The sequence below is a fragment of the Aptenodytes forsteri genome, unplaced genomic scaffold (assembly GCF_000699145.1).
Source record: "Aptenodytes forsteri isolate BGI_AS27 unplaced genomic scaffold, ASM69914v1 Scaffold71, whole genome shotgun sequence".
NCBI classification, from domain to species: Eukaryota; Metazoa; Chordata; class Aves; order Sphenisciformes; family Spheniscidae; genus Aptenodytes; species Aptenodytes forsteri.
Genome location: NW_008795923.1, coordinates 2,358,810 through 2,382,277, shown reverse-complemented (window position 1 = coordinate 2,382,277; position 23,468 = coordinate 2,358,810). Strand labels below are relative to the sequence as shown.

The 23,468-nt window shown below is 38.9% G+C and overlaps 1 protein-coding gene across 2 annotated transcripts in view; it reads left to right on the top strand.

Annotated features, from left to right (window-relative positions):
* Window positions 1–23,468, top strand: part of SYT1 (synaptotagmin 1) — a 144,236-nt gene that overhangs the window by 28,391 nt on the left and 92,377 nt on the right. The window contains exons 2-3 of one of the 2 annotated variants that reach the window (XM_009284928.1): window positions 6,624–6,808; window positions 20,331–20,453. In XM_009284928.1, the coding sequence (XP_009283203.1) occupies window positions 6,624–6,808; window positions 20,331–20,453 (308 nt within the window). The remainder of the gene's footprint in view (window positions 1–6,623; window positions 6,809–20,330; window positions 20,454–23,468) is intronic. The other variant, XM_009284929.1, reaches the window with a different exon arrangement.

Sequence of the window (23,468 nt, the reverse complement as noted above, 5' to 3'; positions counted from 1 at the left end):
AGAGATAGCAACAGTTACAGAAATAGTCTGCTCTGCAGAAAGAAGATACGCTGTTGGGTAGGTGTATTTTCCCATGACAGAGAACCTATCACATGCCCTAAAAGGTGAATTAATACCAGCAATAATAAACATAAATGACTTGCAAATTCCAATAGTAGGTGTGGGTTCGCCTTCAAGTAAATATTTTAGTCATTTCATGCATTTTGACTTCCAGCTTTGGGAGCATACACTAAGCACATCAGATTCTCAAGCAGCCCAAGCACCTCGGCTAAATTTGTAGCCATGTCTAGGATTACTGCTAAATTCAATGTCAGTTTATTTGCCAAGACTGGAATGTTCAGTCATATAAAGTTTGCATGATTTTGCATGATAATGCCTAAGAAAGAAGCTATAAGCAGGAGTATATTCAATGAGTGAAGCCCATCTGATCAGTGCACTTTCACAGACTGTTTTGCACATGAGGAACTTTCCCTGTCAAAACACACATCTCTTAGCTCAGTTAAAGCTTCAGTAACTTCTGTAAACTATTCATAGAGGTAGTCTTCTGCAACTGCACATGCTCAAAAAATAGAGAAGGGGGGGGCAATGTCAGCATGAGAGCATTTGTTAAGATATTTAGTAATGGTTCCTTCTAGTGATGGGTCAAAGGTGGTGTCATTAACTTGAACCATATAAAAAATCTGTGGTAAATGTAAGAAAGCGAAAATAATATTTTGCAAACGTGCTATTAAAGCAAGAGTTTATATATAAGAGTGTTTGGGGTGGAAATGTAGGTGTATAAGCCTGAAGGCTAGTATTTAAATCATTGGTATTTGTAAGTATGTATTTGCAGTTTTTATCTTCCTCTTTTACAAGTCATTTTACCATGTATCAGCATTTCCTTTTCTTTGCATTGATCACCTTTGTATTCCTTCTGCTATGAATCATAGAATCATAGAATCATTGAGGTTGGAAAAGACCTCTAATATCATTGAGTCCAACCGTCGACCCAACACCACCACCCACTAAACCATGTCCCTAAGTGCCTCATCTACTCGTCTTTTAAATACCTCCAGGGATGGGGACTCCACCACTTCCCTGGGCAGCCTGTTCCAATGTTTCACCACTCTTTCAGTAAAGAAATTTTTCCTTACATCCAATCTAAACCTCCCCTGCCGCAACTTGAGGCCATTTCCTCTCGTCCTATCGCTAGTTACTTGGGAGAAGAGACCGACACCCACCTCGCTACAACCTCCTGTCAGGTAGTTGTAGAGAGCGATGAGGTCTCCCCTCAGCCTCCTTTTCTCCAGGCTAAACAACCCCAGTTCCCTCAGCTGCTCCTCATAAGACTTGTTCTCCAGACCCCTCACCAGCCTCGTTGCCCTTCTCTGGACACGCTCCATCACCTCGACGTCCTTCTTGTAGTGAGGGGCCCAAAACTGAACACAGGATTCGAGGTGCGGCCTCACCAGTGCCGAGTACAGGGGCACGATCACTTCCCTACTCCTGCTGGCCACACTATTGCTGATACAGAATAGTGATATCTATTACCTGGGTCCTTCCTCTCAGTACATTTTCTTTAAGTAACTTCTAATGAAAGTCAAATTGATTCCCAGAACGTGGCCCCTGGGGAGTTTCTGTACAGAAAGTCTGAATATGGCTATATATGGGGTTTGCTTCCTGATCAGAAGCTGTAAGTGCAAAAAGCTTAGATAAAACTATGGTTTAGTAAATGAAAACTGCCAGTGCTCTCATGTTCAGGCTACCAGAGCGTTAGATGAATGCAACGCGCTTCACCTACAACTATTTGGCAGTTGCAGCTTCCTGTTAAGTATCATGCCCCCTCTGAAGCATACATTATTTATATTTATCAATTCTGACATGCCATGGGCCTCCTTTGCAGAATAATGTGGAAGCTGCCATCATCTGATAGTCCTTTGCTGTCACAGTTTAAATGGGGCTGTTTAATTGCTTAATTGGGAGTTGTCAGTGGACAGCATTTTTGGTATGGAAGTCTTCACTTTTTAATTCAGCTCCTCTCTTCAGTTGTTCCTTGACCTTCCCTCTCTTTGGGTTCTAAGTTAATAAAGTTTCCTCTGACATTGCAGAAAGAAAGGGAAGAAAATTATTAGGATGAAGGATTTTATTCTTTTTTACAGACTGTAGCACTTTGATGCTGTTGCACGTTTTGTGACTTCCCTCTTAGTGTCTTTCCTCTGGAGTCAAATGTCCTCTGAGGCATTTGATAATTTTAGATCATCTAACGGAAATGTCAGTTTTAGACCCAAGGCCTGTACCTCTCCAAGCATTTTGTGTAAGGCCAAGTAAGGATATCTTTATATAAAGGACATAATTTGTAGCTCTTAAATTGCATAACTCAGTAATACATCCTTTCCTTTGAATCTAGCATATTCAGTGGAAGAAGATTTAATGACGGTTGGGACACAAGCTATACTTAGTGCAGCGCAGTAGAAGCAAATCAGTGGAGTGAAGCAGTCGGTCCTGAGGACCCAGCCCCACACTGCAAACTTTGTGGGGGTAATGCTTTGGTTTAGGTTTGCTCCTGTGGGCCAAGTGCCTTTTGCAGTTGGAGCACCATTAGGTGAGTTCTGGGAGCGTATATTCCCATTCAGTCCATCGTGCCCTCCCAGCTTGCTGCGTAACACGAGTCCAAGCATGGTATATGGGTATGGTCTGGAGATACGCCTCATAAATGCACTCCTAAGCCCAAACTAAAATGATAATGTAAGTGCATCACAGCTGCTGTATTTGTGAAATGCTACAAATGCATCAAATGACCCACAATATGCACACAACCCTGGCTGGCATTAGTGGAAGGAAGCAACAGAGAGCAATGAGAGAGCTCACAGCTCCTTTAGCTGCATCCATGTCTGACTGATGTTCAGCATGAGTGAAGGATGCAAAATCGGTACCCAAAATGCCTCGACAATCAACACAATCCTAGAGCTTACTCTTTTCAGTGCCCTGCTATTGCTCAGGAGTAAGCCATGAATTTCATTTTCTCTACACTCTCCTTTTACAGATAGGCTTCATTCCTGCATTTCTGAGTAAAGTCCTAGAGCGTACCCTGTTTGCATTGGATCAATAAGACTAATTCAAAACCTTATTTACTAACTATGCTACTCAGCAGATCCCCTCCTATAGATTTGTCTCTAAGAGCTTTGTAGGATCACCTAATCACATAGCGATTCATGACAGCTTCTTCAAAATAAGTATTCTGTATTTGCCCACAGGAGCAGAACAAAGAAAATAGCACTGAAATACCAGAAAGTTTACATACATATTAATTATCCTTAAACCAATAGCTTTTCCTTGAGCACATAGGTAAGTATTGCTTGTTTCAAAGCACCCCCTTGTGCAGGCACTGGGTAAGACAAGTTGTACAAGAAGCTGCTGGCTCCCTGACACCTCGGTCACTTGGTCAAGATCTGTGTTTTTCATGTCACCCACCCTGCTTCGTCTGCCACAGAGGTCTTTTGTTCAATGGATCATGTCCGAAGACCTCCTGATGTTTCAAACTGCGCTACTGATCCTGATCGTTTAACCGGTTTAATATAGATGGAGGTAGTCTTCAAACTGTAGATTCCCTTTGCTGTCCATTTCAACACTGGAAAAATGAAATTCTTTGAAAGTCTTGCATAAGTGTGGGTAAAGTCCAACTGGAATTAACCAATATGAATCTCCAAAGTGAGCCACTGTGCAAAACCAAGAAAGTTCATGTACTGTCGGTAAGGTTTTTATAGATATTATTCACAGTTGGTTAAAAGGCTGAAAAATTAAAGGCTGTAGACTTGAGTCTTCCGAAGTGACTAGTGACTTCAGTCATTTCATTCTGGCCTGTCCACCTTGAGATGACTTTATAGAAAACTAATTTTTAAAAACTTACCTTTTTCTGGAATTCAAACTCCTCTGGCAGCATCACGAATTGGACACCACAGATATGAAAACCCTTGTAATTTTGGAAAATCTTGTCCATATCATGTAAAATGATTAACATTTAATATTATTTAAATAATGCTTTTGAAAGGAAACAAACATCGCTTCAAAGCCAGTGATAACTGTATGTTTCACTTGTCTGAAATCTTAACATTTACATCCACTGATTGGGCAATCTCTGTCAACGGCAATGTCCAGATGAGCCATCTCCTTGACAGAGATAGTACACTTTTATTGGGGAAGAAAAATCCATTCCTTTTTGCTTTTTCAGACTTGAAGTTGTTTTGGCAATGTCCAGCTTTTGGGTTACCCCAAATTTTTTTCTTAATTGCTTATGCTTTGTTTAATAAAAAAGGAAGCGTATTTTCTTTGAAGAGATAAATGAGGAATTGTGCATAGTTCTTGGTGTCTCAGATATTAATTTGATGATCATTTAATTGGATCACAAGAGCTATTGGGTGAAATTAAATTATAAACAGATGAGAGCAGACCGTGCATTATGAAAAAGAAGCTGAGGTATCTGCAAGTGTTTCAAATGGTCCCCAAGGCACCCTACATTGTTCATGCTCCAGAGAACCAAGGCGGCAGTGCCAGAATACCACTTTACACAACAGTTTCAGCACAAAAGCACCTGACTTCACTACCTACACAAGCTTTTTCATCTGTAAGATGCATATGTATATATCCTATTAACACCCACATTCCCTGTCTCCTCAATTCTTTGGTTCTCGCAGCTTACCCACATTTGATGTGTCCCTCCTCTCTTTCCTCCCACAGTGCCATTCTGCTGGTGGAACCCCATCCCATATTCTTGCTGCTCCCCATATTCACTGGCATCATGCTTCAAGTAGTGCTGACAAGGCAGCAAAACAAATAATAACTGATAAATTTGGGCAGAGCATTCATTTCATATTGACATAACTCCTGTAGACTAGCTCAGATATAAAGTATAGTGTTCATGTAAATAGCGTTTCAGATGCTAAGTGTCTAACAGACTAAGTACACATGTGAAGTTTAGAATTTGAGAAGAACACACATTGCCTGTGAAAGGCGATGGTTTTACATTTGTGAGTGCTGGATGAAAAAAAAATAAAAATTTGTAGGAGAGTCAGTTGTGTTACGAAGTGTTACCACACCAGATTTGAAGACAAAACGAAATCATTAATGCATGAGTTGCAGATTTTAAGTTGTGATAAGTGCAGCTCTAATGCAACTTTAACTGCAGAATTGCTGCTGCTGACTCCATAAAACACATCCCATAAACAGCTGTTAATCTGTTCACTGTTTATCTTTTAACATTCATTTGTTTAGTAATCAGTTCTCATTTGTTCTACATATGGTACAGCTTCCCTTTTATAGCAGCTGCATTTAATGAACATTTGGAGGCACAAAAGTATTACAGAAATTATTGTTTAACTATTCTCCTGCATTATTTTTGTATCTGTCACCAAGGACATTTGAATAAAAGTCAGAAATACGGTCATTAAATCTAGAGTAAGGAAGGTGTAGGTGCTTTGTCCTCTTCCTGAACTGGTAGTTTGTAGTGGAAGTTCCTGCGACCATGCTTCACACTCTGCTTAGCTCCTTTAAGCAATTAATTTTCTCTATTTATACTGTCCATTCCCTTTTGTGATTCAGTGACGTCAACATGTCAAATTTGATTCAGTCTTCGGTTTTGCTCTGTATCATGTTAGAGACCTTTAGGTAATGCACTGAGTATCTTGCAGACTTGGTAGACTGAGTGCATGTCGAGATTTTTAGAAAATGACAGTTTACAAGATTTAAAGTTTTGTCAGGTGTTCCGGTTAAATGTGGGGATCAGTGGTCATTAAAGCTGATTTGTATGAAGATAATTCCCTTCTGGAGTACTTGTGTTTAAGTGTCATCTTAATTCCTTTTTTCCAAAAATTCTGATCTTTAACAAGACCATTTTATCACAGTAAGTGTTCTCTGTTATTTATTCATGCTTCAGCCATGTCCAGCATCCTGGTCTGAATGAATAAATGGAACATACGCTTTTCTTTATAGGAAAGTATAGGTGAGAATATAGCTATGTACTGAAAATTTGCTAGTGTTAGGGCACGATGACGAATAGGGCAAACGCCCTTGGATTGGACAGTCTTTTGTCCTTGGTCAGTCTTTACTGGTGACCTTGACCTGCATCTGTTGCGAGGAGTCTGCGAGTCTGTCAAGCACAGCAATGGGCAGAGGAGAAGGGCTGTTCTTTAAAACTGACTCCTTGGATCGGATGCCGTTCCGGAAAAGGGAAATTCCCAGGCAGTTCCACCCGATTCAGCCACAATGCCAGGTGGGTTGGGGAGATGAGTAAAGAAAGAAGCAAGTAATTGCCTAAATGTGCCAAGCATTTTACAGATTTGCACAGTGTAAATGTTTTGGACATATTGTTTTCAGATGGTTGATTAATCAAAATAGCTGCAAGTGAGTTTGATATGTGTCACCTGGCATGTAAATAGATAGATGTGTTAAATTGGCGTTGTGTGTGCAAATGCTCAGTTGGGAGAAATATACAAATGATGACAGGATATTTTAGAAAGAATTTCAGGTATTTCTGCAAGGCATTTTCATTGATAAAGGCTTAGCTGTGAGAGAAATGTGCTTGTTTCTAAATTTAACCCTACTAACAGTTTACCACCTTCTTTTTGTGTGTGTTTCTTTTTCTCTTCCAGTGCCACCTTGGGCCTTAATAGCCATAGCCATAGTTGCAGTCCTATTAATCCTTACCTGCTGCTTTTGTCTCTGTAAGAAATGCTTGTTCAAAAAGAAGAACAAGAAGAAGGGGAAGGAGAAGGGAGGGAAGAATGCTATTAACATGAAAGATGTTAAAGATTTAGGGAAAACCATGAAAGACCAGGTAAAGTACCTCTCCTTTACTTGAACTCTTGAGTTGCATTTGAAGGTTTCTGTTTGATGTGTCTACAAAACGTTCTATTTGTTGCCTCAGCAGTGGCTCTGTGAAGAGGGGACTGATTGGCAGCATTTTCTCGGTGGTATCACAAAAGATGAATCTGGGTGTGGCATCACTGATAAAGCAGTCAGCCAATTTCCCTGCTCTGCTAAAAAAAATGAGCAGGCATATAATGACTCATCTGGAAGCGGCAAGTTTATTGAGAGTATTTTGGTTGTCCCAAAAATGAAGCAAATGTGAGCAATTTTCAGTGTCCTTTTTCAAGACTTTGACCAGGACCTAGTACAGTGTTTGTATATCTTTCTAGCAGTATTTCTGAGCTTACATGATAAACAAAAATAGCTCTGAACTCTAAATCTCTTTTTACACAAATGCAAAAGTTCAGCAGAGAAAGAAACAACAGTATAGAACAAAAAATGAGAAATATAGAAACAAGGGAAAACAACTGAAAAGGAAGAGCACAGGGGCATTCAGCACAATGATGTTGGGAGAATTCATTTTGTACTAGAGAGGAGGAGATTAAAGATAACATACTTGTAGCTGTAAGTCAACTGAGTAACTTGGAGGAAAAGATCAGCATAATGCCCTTTGAGCAGCATCATTTCCATAAGGGCAGAAAAACTAGTCCTTTAGATCTGCTTCATGCAAGAGAAGCAGAAGGTTGCAGGACCTAATCCTCAGGGCCATAGACTTGACTAATATGTTCCTGAAAGAAAATAAAGCTTTTTTTAACAGGGTTTTAGTATTGTCATTCCTGGAGCAAACTGTTGAGAATAAGCAGAAGAATGGGGAAATAAATGTGAAGTATCCATGTGTCCTCACTGCGTTGCCAGATTTCCTAAGCTAAGAAGACAAAGGGCTGTATTTTTCAAACAGAAAGTGCTGAAGAGATTTAGAGAATTGCTTTGCAAAACCTCTTCAGTAGGAGCCAATAACTGTAAATATATTGCATGGTCAAGTCTGTGGTCCCAAGACCACTGGTAAGGTTGAGCCAGAGCAGTCCAGGAGCGCTTATCCAGCCAAAGAGAGAGGATGAAACATGGTCAGGAATGAGCAGTTCCTTCCACAAGTTGGGATCTAGTGTAGAAGAAAGCTGGGCTGAAGGCAGATTGATTAGAAGTACAAGCCAAAGCTGGGAACCTGAGGACTAGGGCCAGCTGATTGGGAGCAAGATCCAAGTAGAGAAACCTAGACCACAGTAGCTAAGAGGCCCATGGAGCAGTCCAGAACAAGTGGTGAGATGCCACTTGTACAGTGATGGAGCAGACACCAATGTGGCTCATCAGCCAAAGAGTCCTGGAAACAGGTTAGCATGCTTCTCCAGGCACGTAAGATGTGATAGGGGAAGAGCAAAATCAGGAGAGTGGATGAGGAAGCCTTACAAGTCTGTTGACTAGCAGCAACTGGATCACGAGTGGAGTCTGAAAGGAGCTCAGATAAGGGGAGGAAAATAATGGATAAGCTTCAAAGGTACAGAGCTATCAGAGCTATTTCCAGTTTCCGTTATCAGACAACAGGACAGTTTTTGTTGTTCTTGCTCAGTAGACTGTATGGAAAGAAAATAACTGAAGATCCAGTTGTTTTATTCCTGTTCATGCTACTCAATGGCAGTAGCCACTACTAAAATGTTGATTTATTAGACAGTAGTTAACTTTTCTAGTCTATACACTACACCAATAAAGTAAACCTTGGCAAAATTCATTACTTTCAAGCTGTATGTATCAACTTTTTATAGTGACCACTGTACACACTGTCATCACGTGAGTAGTGAAGGAAAGAGTGAGGCTTGATCTGACACAATCTGTATACATACACTACACCAATAAAGTCTTGGCAAAATTCATTACTTTCAAGCTGTATGTATCAACTTTTTATAGTGACCATGTACACACTTGTCATCACGTGAGTAGTGAAGGAAAGAGTGAGGCTTGATCTGACACAATCTGTTTTGGCGCTCAGACCATAAGTACACATTGCGTGCTTACAGCTAATGAAGTTCATACCAGTTGCCCATCCTAGGTGTATTCATGTGTCTACATGCTAGTAGGCAATACAAAGCAGATTTCTCTACAGCCATCCCAGATTGCCTTACCGCAACTAACAGAGTCCTGCACAGGCACAGAGAGCGAACAGCTGGAGATCCTTGCATCCACATTGCAAGTGGAGCACTTCAGATAGTGCCCTGGTGTGCAGCTTCAGCCTTGGTTCCACCTGGAGAGAAGATGCTTCATGTGCCACACTGGTGTGCTGGAGTGCATAATACTAACACAAGACAAATTCACACCTGAAAACAACCTTGTCAGTACACAAAATCACTAATGTAGATGCAGCTATTCCAAGGTTAGGAAGATTAGTGAGGCTGACCTCAAAAAACAACAGAGCAGAAATTTTGAGTTCTCCCTTGAAAAAGATTTTATGCTGATTTTGTTTTCTCCATATGATGGATGTGAAACAAACCCCTTTTCTTTAAGCACTTTGATTTAGCATTCGTAGATTCCCTGTATTTGATTTATAGACTTTGTTCTGGGCTATTAATATTAAGTAATTGTGAGATATTTATCCCTCAGCAATGCATGGAAAATCAGATCACCAATTGTTGGGTTACCCTGGGCTACTGTAAGCCAACTCCTCCCATTGAAAAAGAATAATTTGGAAGAAATGTTTGATTATGATTGTGGAAAAATTCCTTGAGATGTTTCTTATGTTCTACCAATGATAACAAACCTAATACTTTGTTGTAGGACAAATAACGTGCAATTTGTTGATTGATATTTATGTGGAATTTGTTCCATATCGTGTAAGGCCATTGTTGTATTTACAATATATTATTAAGTGTTTTTAATTATATTCATTAGGACCTGGATAAATGACCATGGATTCTTGGAAAATGAATATTTTAAATGCAAAATTACATCATGTAATTAATGTTGAGTTTCATTTCTATCTTTTTCATGGGAAAATTTGATAAAAAGCTGAATCATGCATCTCTTGTCTACAAAGAGAGCTCAAACTTTGAAATGTTGCACAGACAATTATTTTAAGATTATTCCATTCAAAATGATCTGTATAGTTATTTAAACATACTTTTGCCCAAACTTTTTGGGATTTAACCAATGTTTTATTTTGCACAGTTAAACCTAAGGAGGGTAGATTCTCAGTTGATGTAAAAGTCAGACCTTTAATAAGTGGATGGATCACCAACTCTCCAGCCAAGCTTCCTCTTCACTGTCTAGGATTTCAAAAACAGGCTACTTAAATTAGCCCCTTAAATTCATACCTAGCAGTCTGATACTGTACAGATTTTAAGTCCTTGGCATTCAATAACTTTTACCAACTTAATTCCTGATTTGTGAAACTTCAGCTGTCTTTTCTTTTTTTTCTGTATGACTGATTGTTTATTCTAACAGTTTAATCTTGAATTATCAGTGCAAATTTTAATATACCTAGCTGAACTCAATGCAATGCTAAATGTAGAATATTTCAGTTAAGATAATTTAACCACTTTAGAGGCTCTGGCATAAAATATAAAGGGGAATAACAAGAATGCCTTTTAGCTCTTTAACGAAGCAAATTTTAATGTTAAAAAAAAGTAATTGAAGATCAAGATGTAAATCTAATGCCATTGTAAAGGGCAACATACAGTACCAAAGATCTGAAATATTGTCAAAAAACCAAAAACCTTAGTTCAGTCATTGTTAGGCCTGAACCTGCAAGTGCTAATTACCTTCTGCCTTCAGCTAAGAGTGCATAATAGCAGTTGATAGGCACTTGGCATCCTGCAAGATCCTAGTTCCCTAGGCACACAAAACTTGAAAGGGAGTAGCATTTGGTAAATTGAAAGTATCAGCTTCTGGAAATATAATTTCCATCTTAGTCTGGTTCTGTTTGTCAAAAAGAACTTCTGACCTACATGTACTCATGCTGACCTGCACATCCGTGCCAAATCATTATAGAGCCATGTAGCTTGACATAGTTAAAGCTCATTTTGACATGGAGACTCAGTCAGCTCAACAGTCACACATGATAGCTAGATATTACAGAAAGTGGAATAAAATTTTGGTCTCTTTGTGCTTCAAAATGTCCACTTTCCTGAAAACAACTTCAGATGATAAACTGTTTATGAAATAATATAGATTATCAGCAAATGTAGTTGAGGTAAAGTGGGAGATGAGTTGAAAATAAGATTAGGTTTTCAGTCTTGAAACCTGTTTCCGCTGCAGGCAATGCTTACTTTTTCAAGTAGAGTATACAACTCCACCAGGGGCCACTGGGAGGATTAGGTTCCTTCTAGGGGAGGCAAATTGTTAGTGAATGTACTACTGTAAAAAGGTCATTTCTCCATGGTTTTTACTAATGTTTGTGTGTGGATGTTTTAATTTTTATTTCTTCCTTCTATGTCCTCCTTGTCTATGTTTTGTCTCATGACTGTTCTGGATTGTCACTTGCGGTAGGTTTATTTTGCTATTTGTACGCACCTAGTCTAAAGCTCTGATACATATAGTCTTCTGACAGCTCTGGCTCCTCAGCTGAGATTTATGTGTAGTAGCTTTGATACACACATCAAGAGGCTGAACTAAATTGATTGGGTGTTTTTTTGGTTGGGTATATATTTGGGGGGAGGCTAGAGGAGTGTGAAAGAAAAGAGGTTGTCATTTTTTCTGTAGCTAAAATATTAAGTCAAACTGTACTAGAAAGCTCAAGTTTAAAACTGATAGGCACATAAAATAACTTGCTAATTTTATTTCCTTTTTGTATAAATGTCACCATATCAAAAGTAGACGAAAGCAGTGTGTATTTTTAAAGTCTTAGTTTCTAAGTGTTGCTAAAACGATTGGTACCTCATGAAACTTGCAGTGGGCTCTCGCATCATCTCAGTACAGTGTCCATGCTTTAAATTCTTAGTGCTCCATACCAAAGTCTTTTAAGTGGTCTTACTCCAGATTTCTGTTGGTGCAACTGAATGACAACTAGCACCAGTGTTTTTATGAGATCTTCCCATCACAGTTTTCATCTTTATAAATTTCCAGTCTCTGCTAATGCCCCTGGTGGCTCCCACTAGTTTTTTCTTTAGAAAAAAAAAAGCCCCCAAACACCCAGCTCCAGAGACACTATAATAGCTGCTGATTTATTGGGTCTGAATTTAATGCATTGGTACAGCAAAATTCTTGCTTAAGCTCAGCCTGTGGGCTGAGGAAAGGAATAGATGTAATCATTTTAGTCATGAACAGCGGCACTGAAAAATTACTAAAATTTAGCTCTATCGCTTGGAGAATAATTGTTGTGGTGGTCTGAACATTTTATTAGGTCACAAAGCATTTGTGGAGAAGGAGATCTAATAGCTCGGTCCTTTCTCATTGCATCAGGCTAAAACACTGTCACTAGTGAAAGATTTTTGGCTTCCAATGAATGTATCTGTTAGGTGAAATAGGAGATTTGGGATCAGGTATATGTACTACACCCTGAAGTATGAGGAGTATATTCTTGGCTCTGCTACTGATTTACTGTGGCCTTCAGTCAGCCACTTGACTTCTCTGTATGTTTGTTTTTCCTTTACATAGGCCTTCCTTTTGCATCGGGGTTATGTACTAACTTAATCAGAATATTCTGATTAATGTTCATGTATTAATAGCAGTGAAACATCGGGGCGTTATAAAGTAACATGATAATCATGAGAGCTGCAATTGCACCTAACCAAACTTCAACATATAATGGTTTTCTTAGACTATTTCACCTTACGATTTTAGCTGTTGAACCGTAAACGCCCTTGCCCTCATGGAGACAAAATACTGAAAGAACAAGTTATTTAATGTTAGGTGCCCTGAAATATTTCAAAGTAGTGTGTGTTGACCTGGCAGCATGAAGACGATAGCCAAAATGAAGTCAGTAAAATCCACACTGACATCCAGAGAGCCTGGATTTCACTCAAACCCAAGCCTTTATTGCCAGAAATAATCCAAGAGGATCTTTTTGAGGGACAGGAGCTCTGTTGCTGGCAGCGGTCTTTTCTTCTGCAGTGTTTGCTCATGTGCTTGTTTGTTTTCCGAGTTGAATGCCTAGAGAATAGTGAGTATATTTATTCCACAGTGCCACCTGTCTTGGTCTCAGCATGCCAATTCCCATTTGTTGGCATCTTCAGCCCATGATGACATTAATGCTCACCGTGGCTTATCCACAGTGCAATGAGACATTCTAATTCACACTCAGAAAGACAGCGTGTGCTGCAGAGCCATTACAGTGTAGAAAATTAGTCAGAAACAATGGGAACAAGTGTCTCTTAGAAAACAAGCCCAACAAGTATACTGTAGCAGTCAAAATGGATTGACTGAGTCCCATTTGTACATTCATTCAACCTCAGGCTTGACCAATCGTCCTGCTTTTTCACCTGCCTCAAAAGGCAACTGTGCAGGGTGCATGAAACTTCCTGAAAAATGTGAAAATAACATGTTTATGAAGATACAATGTTATAGATGAGTGTTTGTGTTCTGCAGGGTTTTCCGCAAAACTCTTCTGTAACTTAGATTTATATTAGACTTCAGAACCCTGAAAATACGGAAGCAATAGCTGTGAGCCACAAGGCTGGGCTTATTTGCATTCCTGTCTCTTCCTCTCAGTCACTCCTAAGAAGACGTAGGAGCTTGCTTTGCATGCTTCCTGAGTTCTTTTTCCTCCTTTTTAAAAAATATTTTTCCTGTAAAATAATTCATTTATTACTTTTATGGTAACCTATTGTACTGTTAGGATGATATGAAGATACAGATCCTACTCATTTTCTTACATGCCTTCTTTCTATACTGAAGGTCTTGCCACTGGAAGCTTCCATTGTCAAGGACATTTCTTTCTTGCCTTCTCTTGATTAACAGGCCAAATTTTGAATTCTTTATTCAAGACCAGAGTGTGCAGGTTCCTAATGAGTGGTGTCTAGGAAGTATGCAATTATTCCCTAAATTAAGTGATTTGAATTACACCCTCGAGACATTTACCTGTATCCACTGATTGTATGGAGAGCTAAACTCTCCGTAGTTTAAGAGTGCCTGAAGTTAGTGGCTACGAATAACCTACAACAGGAACAGCAGTTCATATCAATGAGGTATACGTTTCAAACCCCATTGGAATATTTAATTGCTTACTTTTTAAGCAAAGGCATTTATTCTTTACAAAATGGTGAATAATAAATATGAATAGCAAAATAACCTTCAAGCATGAGAATATCAGATACTTGATAAAGTCCTATCTAGAGGATGGTCAGAGGATGATCTTATCTCTTTTTAAGCAACTGAGCCAAAAGAACAGGTCTTTGCCAACTTTTTCTCCATAGATCAATATGGCACCAAATCAATCATGTCTGGCTATATTTAGGTTAATTTTCACTGTTAAATAGATGTAGTCCTAATTATATAGTATGACAAATTTTTCAAACAGAAATAAATGTGGTACTCGGAGTGGTCCTCCCATGTTGAGGAGCCAGCTCTGTCTCAAAGCGTGCTTCCATCTGGCCCGCTGCCATTCATTTGGGGAGGATGAAGAACAATTGATTGAGCAGCATGCACTGGCCAAGCAGCCTAAAGCTGCCTCCTACTCACAGCCTGCTGCTTAGCCCAACCAAGCACTGCCATATGGGAAGTGGGGGCAGAGCACGATAGCGTACTTGCAAGAGTTCTTACTTCTTTTAGTTCATGCACACGGGCCCTGCGTTCAAAGCAGAGCCCTGACCCACAGGCTGAACTTCCAAAATAGGCCCCCAGGCTGAGATCAGCTGCATCTTTTTTCAGCAAATAAACACTGTCTACAAGAAAAACAGGTAGATTTGGGGGCTTAACAGCTCCAGCTTGAATGTATGTATTCATTTTTTACATTGAACACTTCCAGCATTTGCTGTATTCTTCTGTTGCACCAGAATAAGTTGGTATATTAGTACCCAAACAATTCAGCGAGCTCTTAAGCTGAACATGATGACCTTATGTCATAGAGCTCCTAAAGAAAGCAAGCCCTCTGAATAATCCAACAGACCATTTAAAACCTGGATAACAAGCAAGGAAGTAATGTCAAGGCATCGCATGCTAAAGTCAGCAGGGTCTTGCTCATTCTGTGCATCGGTATGGCCCACTGCTGGTGTGTGAGACCAACGCTCTTACAACAGTAATGGCAAAGGAGATTTCACAATGACCAAAGCCTGGCTCAGCCACTGGAAACCCGTGCGCAACATGCTCTTTAAATTAATTCATGGAGAGAAAGCAGATGCTGAATGAATGAAATGTTGCCTTTCCTTCTGAGGCACTCTGATAGAGAATGTGCTACAATTGCAGGCTTTTCTGCTTTGTGATAGGGAATCAGCCAGGAATTTTTAAAGGCTTTTCTTTTCCCCTGGGATAAAAATTGGCCAGGTCAGAATTATGGTGTTCTTGAATGTGAAAGAAATTGATAAGAGGTGCACCACCATTAGTGGAAATGCAGCCATTCCTAGGTGTGGAGGAAAAATTGCTTTTCTGATAAATTCATTGTTGGACATGGCACAGAACATTCTCGCTACAAAATAATATTGTTTTCTTCCATTCAGCTCAGCAGGCATTGCACAAGCCTGAGGACTGGGCATCATTCACACATTAAAAAAATATCCCCTTCACCATGTGAACAAAAGGAATGATTGATGGGACAGGCAGAGGTGGAACTTGGGATGGCAGCATGCACTGTGCAGCAAATAAACTTATAGGCTGCAATCAGCATTATGTTTTCCTTCCTAACGTCTCTCCTTCTTGCTTACTGGTAACTTGTTTCCTTAAAAGTGAGGCCATAGGCCACCCCATGAATGGAAGGAACCCTAAAAACTCTGCTAATGAAAGTGTTCCTTTACATATGACAGTGAAAGTCACTTTGCTTGCAGTCCTAAATAGCTTGTGACATGAACTAGGCGCTAACAATGAAACGTGAAGATAACTGAGACCTGAATCAAAGACCAAAATACACCTCCATGGGTCTTTGTATCCTCCCGGTGACTCGGACATTGTGGCCTCTGTCTCGCTGTACAGGAGGCAAGGAAGTACACTTGCTCCGCCAGCAGCTTTGTTACCTGAATCTCGTATCAGTTTGCTTTCCTGGCGGCTTCGGCACACATGGAATCTGGAGGCAACCAGCAGACCAATTGTGCTAAATCCCTTGCAGACCCTCTCGCTTTCTACACGTAGTTTTGGGAGTGATTAAATGAAAGTGTACATACAGCTGTTTTAATGCCCAGAATCTCTTGTGGTTTGTGGTGGATAGTAGTGGAGTAAACACAGTGACAAGGTGCAGGGCTTTTGGAAGGAACTGAGCTGGAAGCAAGGGATGTTCACAGTATCAGGAGGGCAGCATCACCGGAGAGGGGCTTTTGTCAGCTGGGGGAATGGCAGGGGGAGGAAGCCCAGGAAATGTAAAAACCCTCTGCAAGGTGTGGAGTTTGCAGAACTGCAATTACAAGCAGTTTTGGTTTTTTCTTTCCTTTTTTTATGCAAAAGATGCAACTACAAAAAAAAATTGAAAATTAAGCATTTTCTTTAACAACCCAGAAGAAAAGAGGAGACTATAAAACCACTCTTAATTATGTTACAGAAGTGAAGAAACAACCAGCAGATTGAACTGTGGATCCCAAATTGCTGTAATTTAGCCCTGTTTGTTGTAGGAACCACTACAGAGTAGATGAGCTTGAAAATGATTAACTAAACATGGCACAGAAAAGAAAATCCTAATGCCATATGTGGATTTATGTCTGCAGCCTTGGTTAGAACTAGTTACAGAGCTCATTCAAATACGGATTAAATGAGAGGTTGCTCAAAAATTCACTTTGTCTTCTAGGTGTAAGAAAACGTATATTGTGTGACTCTGTTAAGGTCCCTGACACAAAGTGACTTGCTGATTTCATTAGGTGTGGATGTATCACCTTGTAATGGTTGTATTGGATTAACACTTATTTTGTACATTCCTACACCTGCTTACATACAAGCCTACGTTTTTCAGATACTTATACACATGTAAGAGGATATAAAGGATATAGAGGTTTCATTGTTTTGTGTTTCTGCATATGTTATGCAGAAATGAAGAAACCGCTTGAGTGAAATTCATAGTCATCCCAAATTAGAAAAGATAAATCTGGTCTCCAGCACAATGTAATAATGCATTTCTATGTTGCATATTTCACAGAAAAAGCATTTAAAATGTCATGGAATTAAAAGAAATGTTCGGAAAGGAAAGGCTTATATTCCTCTGCATCTAAATCCAGGCTTTCTGATCACAGTTATGTCAGTTGAAGAGGCTTGAGGAAAAAGCTGGCTTATAATTAAAAATATTGTATTGTTTCTAAAACCAGTAAAATATAGCTGCTTATTTTAATTGATTGTAGCAATACAACAGTAAGATCCAATATAGTGTGATATAGTGTGCTCTAAATTGAGGGTTGCAGTACTATTCCATTCAACATTGATCTTTCAGAGAATCTCAATACAAAATGAAAATCCCTGCGGGGTGTTTCAAGTACTTTGAAGCAATCCAATTCTTCTTCCTCTTTGGAACTCAGCAGCTGCATCAAACATGAGAAACTTCTGTGCTTCCTTTGACTCCGCTTCTTCTTGAAGCATTGGCCTCTAGTTTGAAAGCAAATACCTCTCTTGATGGTAAAAACTATTATGTACAGACTGCTGTCGAGATAATAATTTGTCATTTCTTCCCTCCCCCCAGGCCATCACCTTGGCCAAATCCAAACACCATCTCATTCTTAGTGTCTCTTAGTGCTTCAGTGTTTCTGAGTCAAGGTCAAGAAGAATCATATAGCTCCTCAGCTGATGTGAGTAATGTGCAATGTTTTCCATCTCCCCTGGGAAATAGCTTTCACCTTCCACTAGGCCTCTCATAACCTGTGGAGAAGAGTTTCCCAACCATGCAATATTTTCTGCCTGCCCTTCAAAAGTCCCTTGCAAGAGGGACATTAGCTTCCCATTACATTTTCTTTCACAGTAAGAACTTCTTCACATTGAATTACTCACAGCTCTGGCATCTCCTGGATTGATCAGCTAGGCAGAAGAGTATATAATTTTTCTAGAGAAAGTACGGATATGTAACTATTGCCTTGATGCAATAGTTACAGATTCCTCATACCTGGAAATTAACATAGAAGGTTCTTTTTGCATTCTCCCTTTTATACCTGAGGGATGGCTGTAGGATAGTTCCTCTCAGACAAAATCCAGGTCAAAAGTAGGTGAAACAGCAGAAAGTCCAGTACTTATCCCAGAAATGGTGATATACTAGAGCTGTTTATCACTCTTCTATCATGGAGTCCTCTGCTAGGGGAATACTGAGATGATTCAGAGCAGTGGGTCTTGGAGTTAACATCCCACTCTGAGTTACTGCATCCTGTTGTCTCCAGGCTCAGATAAATGTGGTTGCTTCGGCTGGATTGAGTCACATCTTTCTTTTTCTTGATCACAAAACCTCAAGCTTATTTTTATTATCAGTGAAAGCAAGGTGTTTGGCATAATCACATCACCCCATATCTTGAAAGTCCCATGTATGGTCCTGCAGGGGCTCTGCCTCAAACTGGCTTTGCTCCAACAGTATCCTCTTGCCATAGCCTGTCAGTTTTGAAGTGTCACGCTTGTTGTTGTGCTAACAAAAATGTTGTGCTACAGCCAGGGAACTCACTAGCAGCTCGGTGATTAAAATGTCTCAAAATAATTTTCGTTTTGAGCAGTTCAGCCCTTCCAAATAGAAATTATTTAGTTCAAAAAGTATTACTCTTCCAGCATCACAGGTGATTCTCATCCACTACCGACCTTTCTCACCGATCTCATCCAGGTACACTGTAATTTATGTTCCTCGTAAAGAGTCCATCGTTCACTACCATTCAAATAGTTAACTCAAACCCAGCTCCTCAGCTTGCATAAATCAATGTTGTTGCATTGATTTCAGTTGAGCTATGCCAGCTGAATTTCTAGCTTATTTCAAAAAGTAGAGAAATAATTGCTTAATACTGTACAGTTTTGAGTCTGACCTTTTGAATTTAGATCTGGCTTCTGAAAAATAACATTTTCTACCTCAGAGATCAATCTTTCCTCTTACCACACCCACACAACTGTTGCATGGCCCCCACTGTCTTCATGGCTGAGTGAGAATGTTAATGCTTTCACGTTCTTTCTTTCACCAACCACCATCAACTGTGGGTATAGCTACTTTCCAGCCTTTCTGTCTCTTCGGATAGGGAGCTCCAGCTGCATCCTGTTGTTTATATATGCTGTAGGTTTCTTCAGACCACCTCACATTGTAAAAAAAGAAAGAACATAACAAATCTTATTCTTGCACTTAATAGTCTGTTTCTGCAAGCAGAAGCTCCATATAGAAGGAACTTTCATCCAGATAGGGCTCTTACAGATAAGCATACTATTTACTATAACATGCAAATAACAATTCTGGATGAATGCTCAGTATTGATTCCTTGTTTTCACACTCTCAACTTTATTTTCACATTTTCCATAATTTTTCACTATCTGTCTCATCGCTTTTGCCCATTTTTCAGTTCTCACTCAGGTAAGAATCTGCTGGAATAAGATCTACATAGTTAATTATGGTTCATATGGTTTAATAATGGTATGAATTCCCTTTTCCACAGTACAAATACTTCTGCTTTCTGGTACAGCAAAAAAAATTATTACATCATTTAGTATTTTAATTATGTATAAAATCTATAACTGCTGTGTCCTTTAAAAATAGCAGGTTTTATGCAATAGACAAAGCTGTAAGCAGTTGTGTATTTCTTTACTTTTGTGTTTCTTTCTAAGCAAACTAAAATCAACTTTCAATCAATTTGGTTCAGCCAAGCTTTATAGCGAGAATGAATAAAAAGGAAATTGGTCTCGGGAGGGAGGGAAAAGGAGAAACATGCATTTGCTAATGGCATGGAGAAAACTTTGCTTCCATATTCATTCTAAATAAACATGAAAAATGTTTGGCATATGATTGTAGGAAGAACTCATCCACAGCACATGCTCTTTGTCATAGTAATGCTACAGAAACGTGTTGCCAATTGCAAACAATTCACAGCATGCACAACCAGGTTTGACATTGCCAATATATTCATAAGTTAAATGAATGTGTGACTTTGCTTATTTAATAGCACGTTTGCCTCCTTGTGCCTCTTTAAGAGCCAGTGTGAGCCCAGAAGAATTTTTTTATACTGAGTTGATATTTTGTTTCTACTTTCAGGTTTTATAACAATCGTTGCTTGTAGTAGTCCAAGAAGCTTTCTTCCTACTTCCATTGCTTGCTTGCTGATTTATGACATCTTCCTGAGCAACCTAAATAGTATAAATATATATGTAAACTGCGTATTTGGTTTTCTGCTGTCATGCTTGCTTTTAATGGCTTTAAAATAGATTTGAGGACAGTGTCTATTTTGAAGTGGCACTTAAGAGTTTGCCTTATTTATGAATATTACATTCCTTCTTTCTAGGCTCTTAAGGATGATGATGCTGAGACTGGGCTGACTGATGGGGAAGAGAAAGAAGAACCCAAAGAAGTGGAGAAACTAGGGAAAATCCAATATTCTTTGGATTATGACTTCCAGAACAATCAGGTTTGAAACAACCAACCTGTAACATTTCATTTCTGTGTGTGCAAGGGGAGAATGAAGTAATACATTTAGTTACAGTAGATATTTCTGAAATCCTTGATGCTTGCACAGAGTAAAGGGAGAAAGCAAGACTGAAGATTCATGACAGAGGTACTACTAATTGGTATTCAATGTACTTGGAGTTTATATTACACCTTTAATCAAAATTGAAGACACAGTTTTATCTAATGGTTATTAATAACATATTAAGACAACACCAGTCAAAGTCAACCCACATTATATTACGGAGTCTGCATGCAGACAGTAAAAGATAGCTTCAGCCTTCAGGTATTTAAAAGGTAAGCAAACTAAAGATGGGAGGAAAAAGAGAGGGACATAAAAGTAAGTTGATTCATTGTGGGTCTTTTAGCAAGTTGATAAGATTGCCAGGAGTAGCTTTCTCTCACTTCATCAAGTGTGCACTTTGCCTTATTAACTAGCTGCATCAGGTTCTGTTGCTCTCCATGAAAGTACACCTACTAGCCAAGAAAATTTTAGTTTGGGACAAAAGTTCAAATAAAAAGGTCTGTCCCTAAAAAAACCTGAAAGTTGAACAAGAAGAATCTCTCCAGTCAAGGACTGATACTCTTTCAGTACCCTACGCTGAAGCTGGTGAGTTCAAACTCTGGCATACTTACCCAGGTTTTCAGGAGGAATAGACACCGTAATGTGATGTAGAACTAGAATTGACCTTCTTAACAGGTCTGGCCATATCCTGAACTAGCTCATATTTCATTGCCCTCCCTGGCCTCTTGCTGTGATTGGGATCACTTTTGTCACAATACCAATTCACAGCCTCACATTAAAACTCACTGTGCTTAACTTTGGACCGAAGTACACCAACACATCTGACTTCTTCACTTCTACTGCATGTCTTTCAGTGAACTTGAGAATACATATCCTGCATTTCATTTTTTGACAACTTCAGTCAAACCCACATTATTCTTCTCTATTTAGGGAAATAAATGACTACTGAAATTAAATCCCCGTTAATTCCTATTCTTAATCTGAACTAACTTCCACATGTACTTATGATTTATTTCCACATTCAGATTCTTTATTTTATGCTGTTCACGGAATGCAGTACATTTACTTGTTGCAAGACAAAGAAAATAAGAGAAATTAAGAAAAATTTCTGTGTCAGCAGCAGGGTATTTACACACAGCTATGACCTGGCATAATACACAGTATTTCCCTGTCTTTTCAACTATCTTCTGACTACCAGTGCTTGTTTTTCAATGCAAAAGCCAAAAAGAATTCTGAAGCCTTTCAAGAACCTGTGGTTAAAGGAGCTTTTCCTCGACTTCCAGAGCAAATTCCGTGGCCATGTGATGAGTCACACTGATCCCCCTTGAAATCAGTATGAAGCATTAGACCCTTCAGAAGCAGAAGATCTAAAGAGGGGGAAAGGAAAAGCTGCAAATGTGTTCTGACAAATGGATTTCAGTTTCCTTAGAATATGAAAACAAACTTTCTGTGTGACTTTTATTAAAGGAAATGTTGATTTTGTGAACTACATTTTACAAAGGGAAATAGGATGGGAGAGCAACAAATCTGTAAAAGTGTGTACAATTTAATTAAGGTAATAAATTATTTGAGTTATGGATTCCTATTTTATTTTGCTGCTCAAAACTATGTTGCAGCTTGGAATTTGACAGAGGATAGATGATATAAAAGAGTAGAAGAGGAGATTCAGTTAGGTTAGTGTAGCACAGTGGCATGAAACTACAGACCAAAAACCTGGCTAATATATTGCACAGGCTTAAGAATGGACACAAGATGACTGATGTACTCTCCAGAGCACGATGCCTCAGTTCTAGAGAGAGAAATTTTAAAAGGGAATAGAATTGCTTTTCCACTCTGTTAACTAAAAGTCATAGACTTGTTTTTCACTCTTTGATGTGAAAGACTTGATGTAGATCCTGAGCCTATCCGTGTATTTATGAACTGTTATGCATCTAGGGTAAGAATGAGACAGAAAAGGAGAAGTGTTTCTTACAGCTAAAGGAAAATGTTTCATGGAGCGTAAGAGTCCTATAGGTGGGACAGCATGCAGGCCATACTGTGAATTTAAAACTGGTAAAAATAAATCCAACTTTGACGAATCTCTCAGAAGCCAGAAGCTTCTTTCCTAGATTGACTATATTGTTCTGTATTCCAGTTGCTAGAGCTTCTGTTTCCAATTTTAAACAATTCATCCTTGTCTCCAGATTGACCTTGAAGAGTCACTTGAATGATTACCTTAGTTCTGTGTCTATGAAACAAGATTAAAAGTATTTTCTTTCTCTCAACTCCATTATGCTGATGAGGCCTAATACAGGCTGGTATGTCTAGATAACAACATAACATAACATAAGCCTTCATTTATAACACTTAAAAAATGGCCAAGGCATTTACAAGTTTCAAATGTGCTTCAGTCTTATTTTTAAAAGTGTTTAAGAGATTTAAGAAACTAATTTTTCTGGTTTGCAGTGAGATTATGAATTGTTATTAGTATTTAGTTACCAAAAGTTAGTTTTCATGGAGTATTTTTTGAAAATGCTGTCCTTAGTTTGCTACCTAAACCCATTTGTATACATAGCAAGAGAATTTAAATATAACGAAGACTGCAAGATCCATTTGTTTTCGATAAAGCTCTGCCTGATGATTTGCATTTGATATATCACCTTTTTGTGTTTGGCTGGGGGGAAGGTTACATGTTGGGGATTTAGAATACAAATTTTGTAGTCAAAATTAGACATTCTTGATTGTTTAATAATGATTTCTATTCATGGTGCCCAGCGTAGAAAAATAATGCACAAGAGGAGAGAGCAATTGAAAGTTATTTGATTGCAGTCTTTAAAAAGATGAAGTCTGTATTTAGCTGTAATCAGCTGCCCTTTGAAAACCTCTTTTCTGCTTAAAAACAGCCTTTGTACAGTCTGCATCTGCCATAATTGGTTTTCTAAAGTCTATAGTGTTGCTTCATTGCCTTCCTTG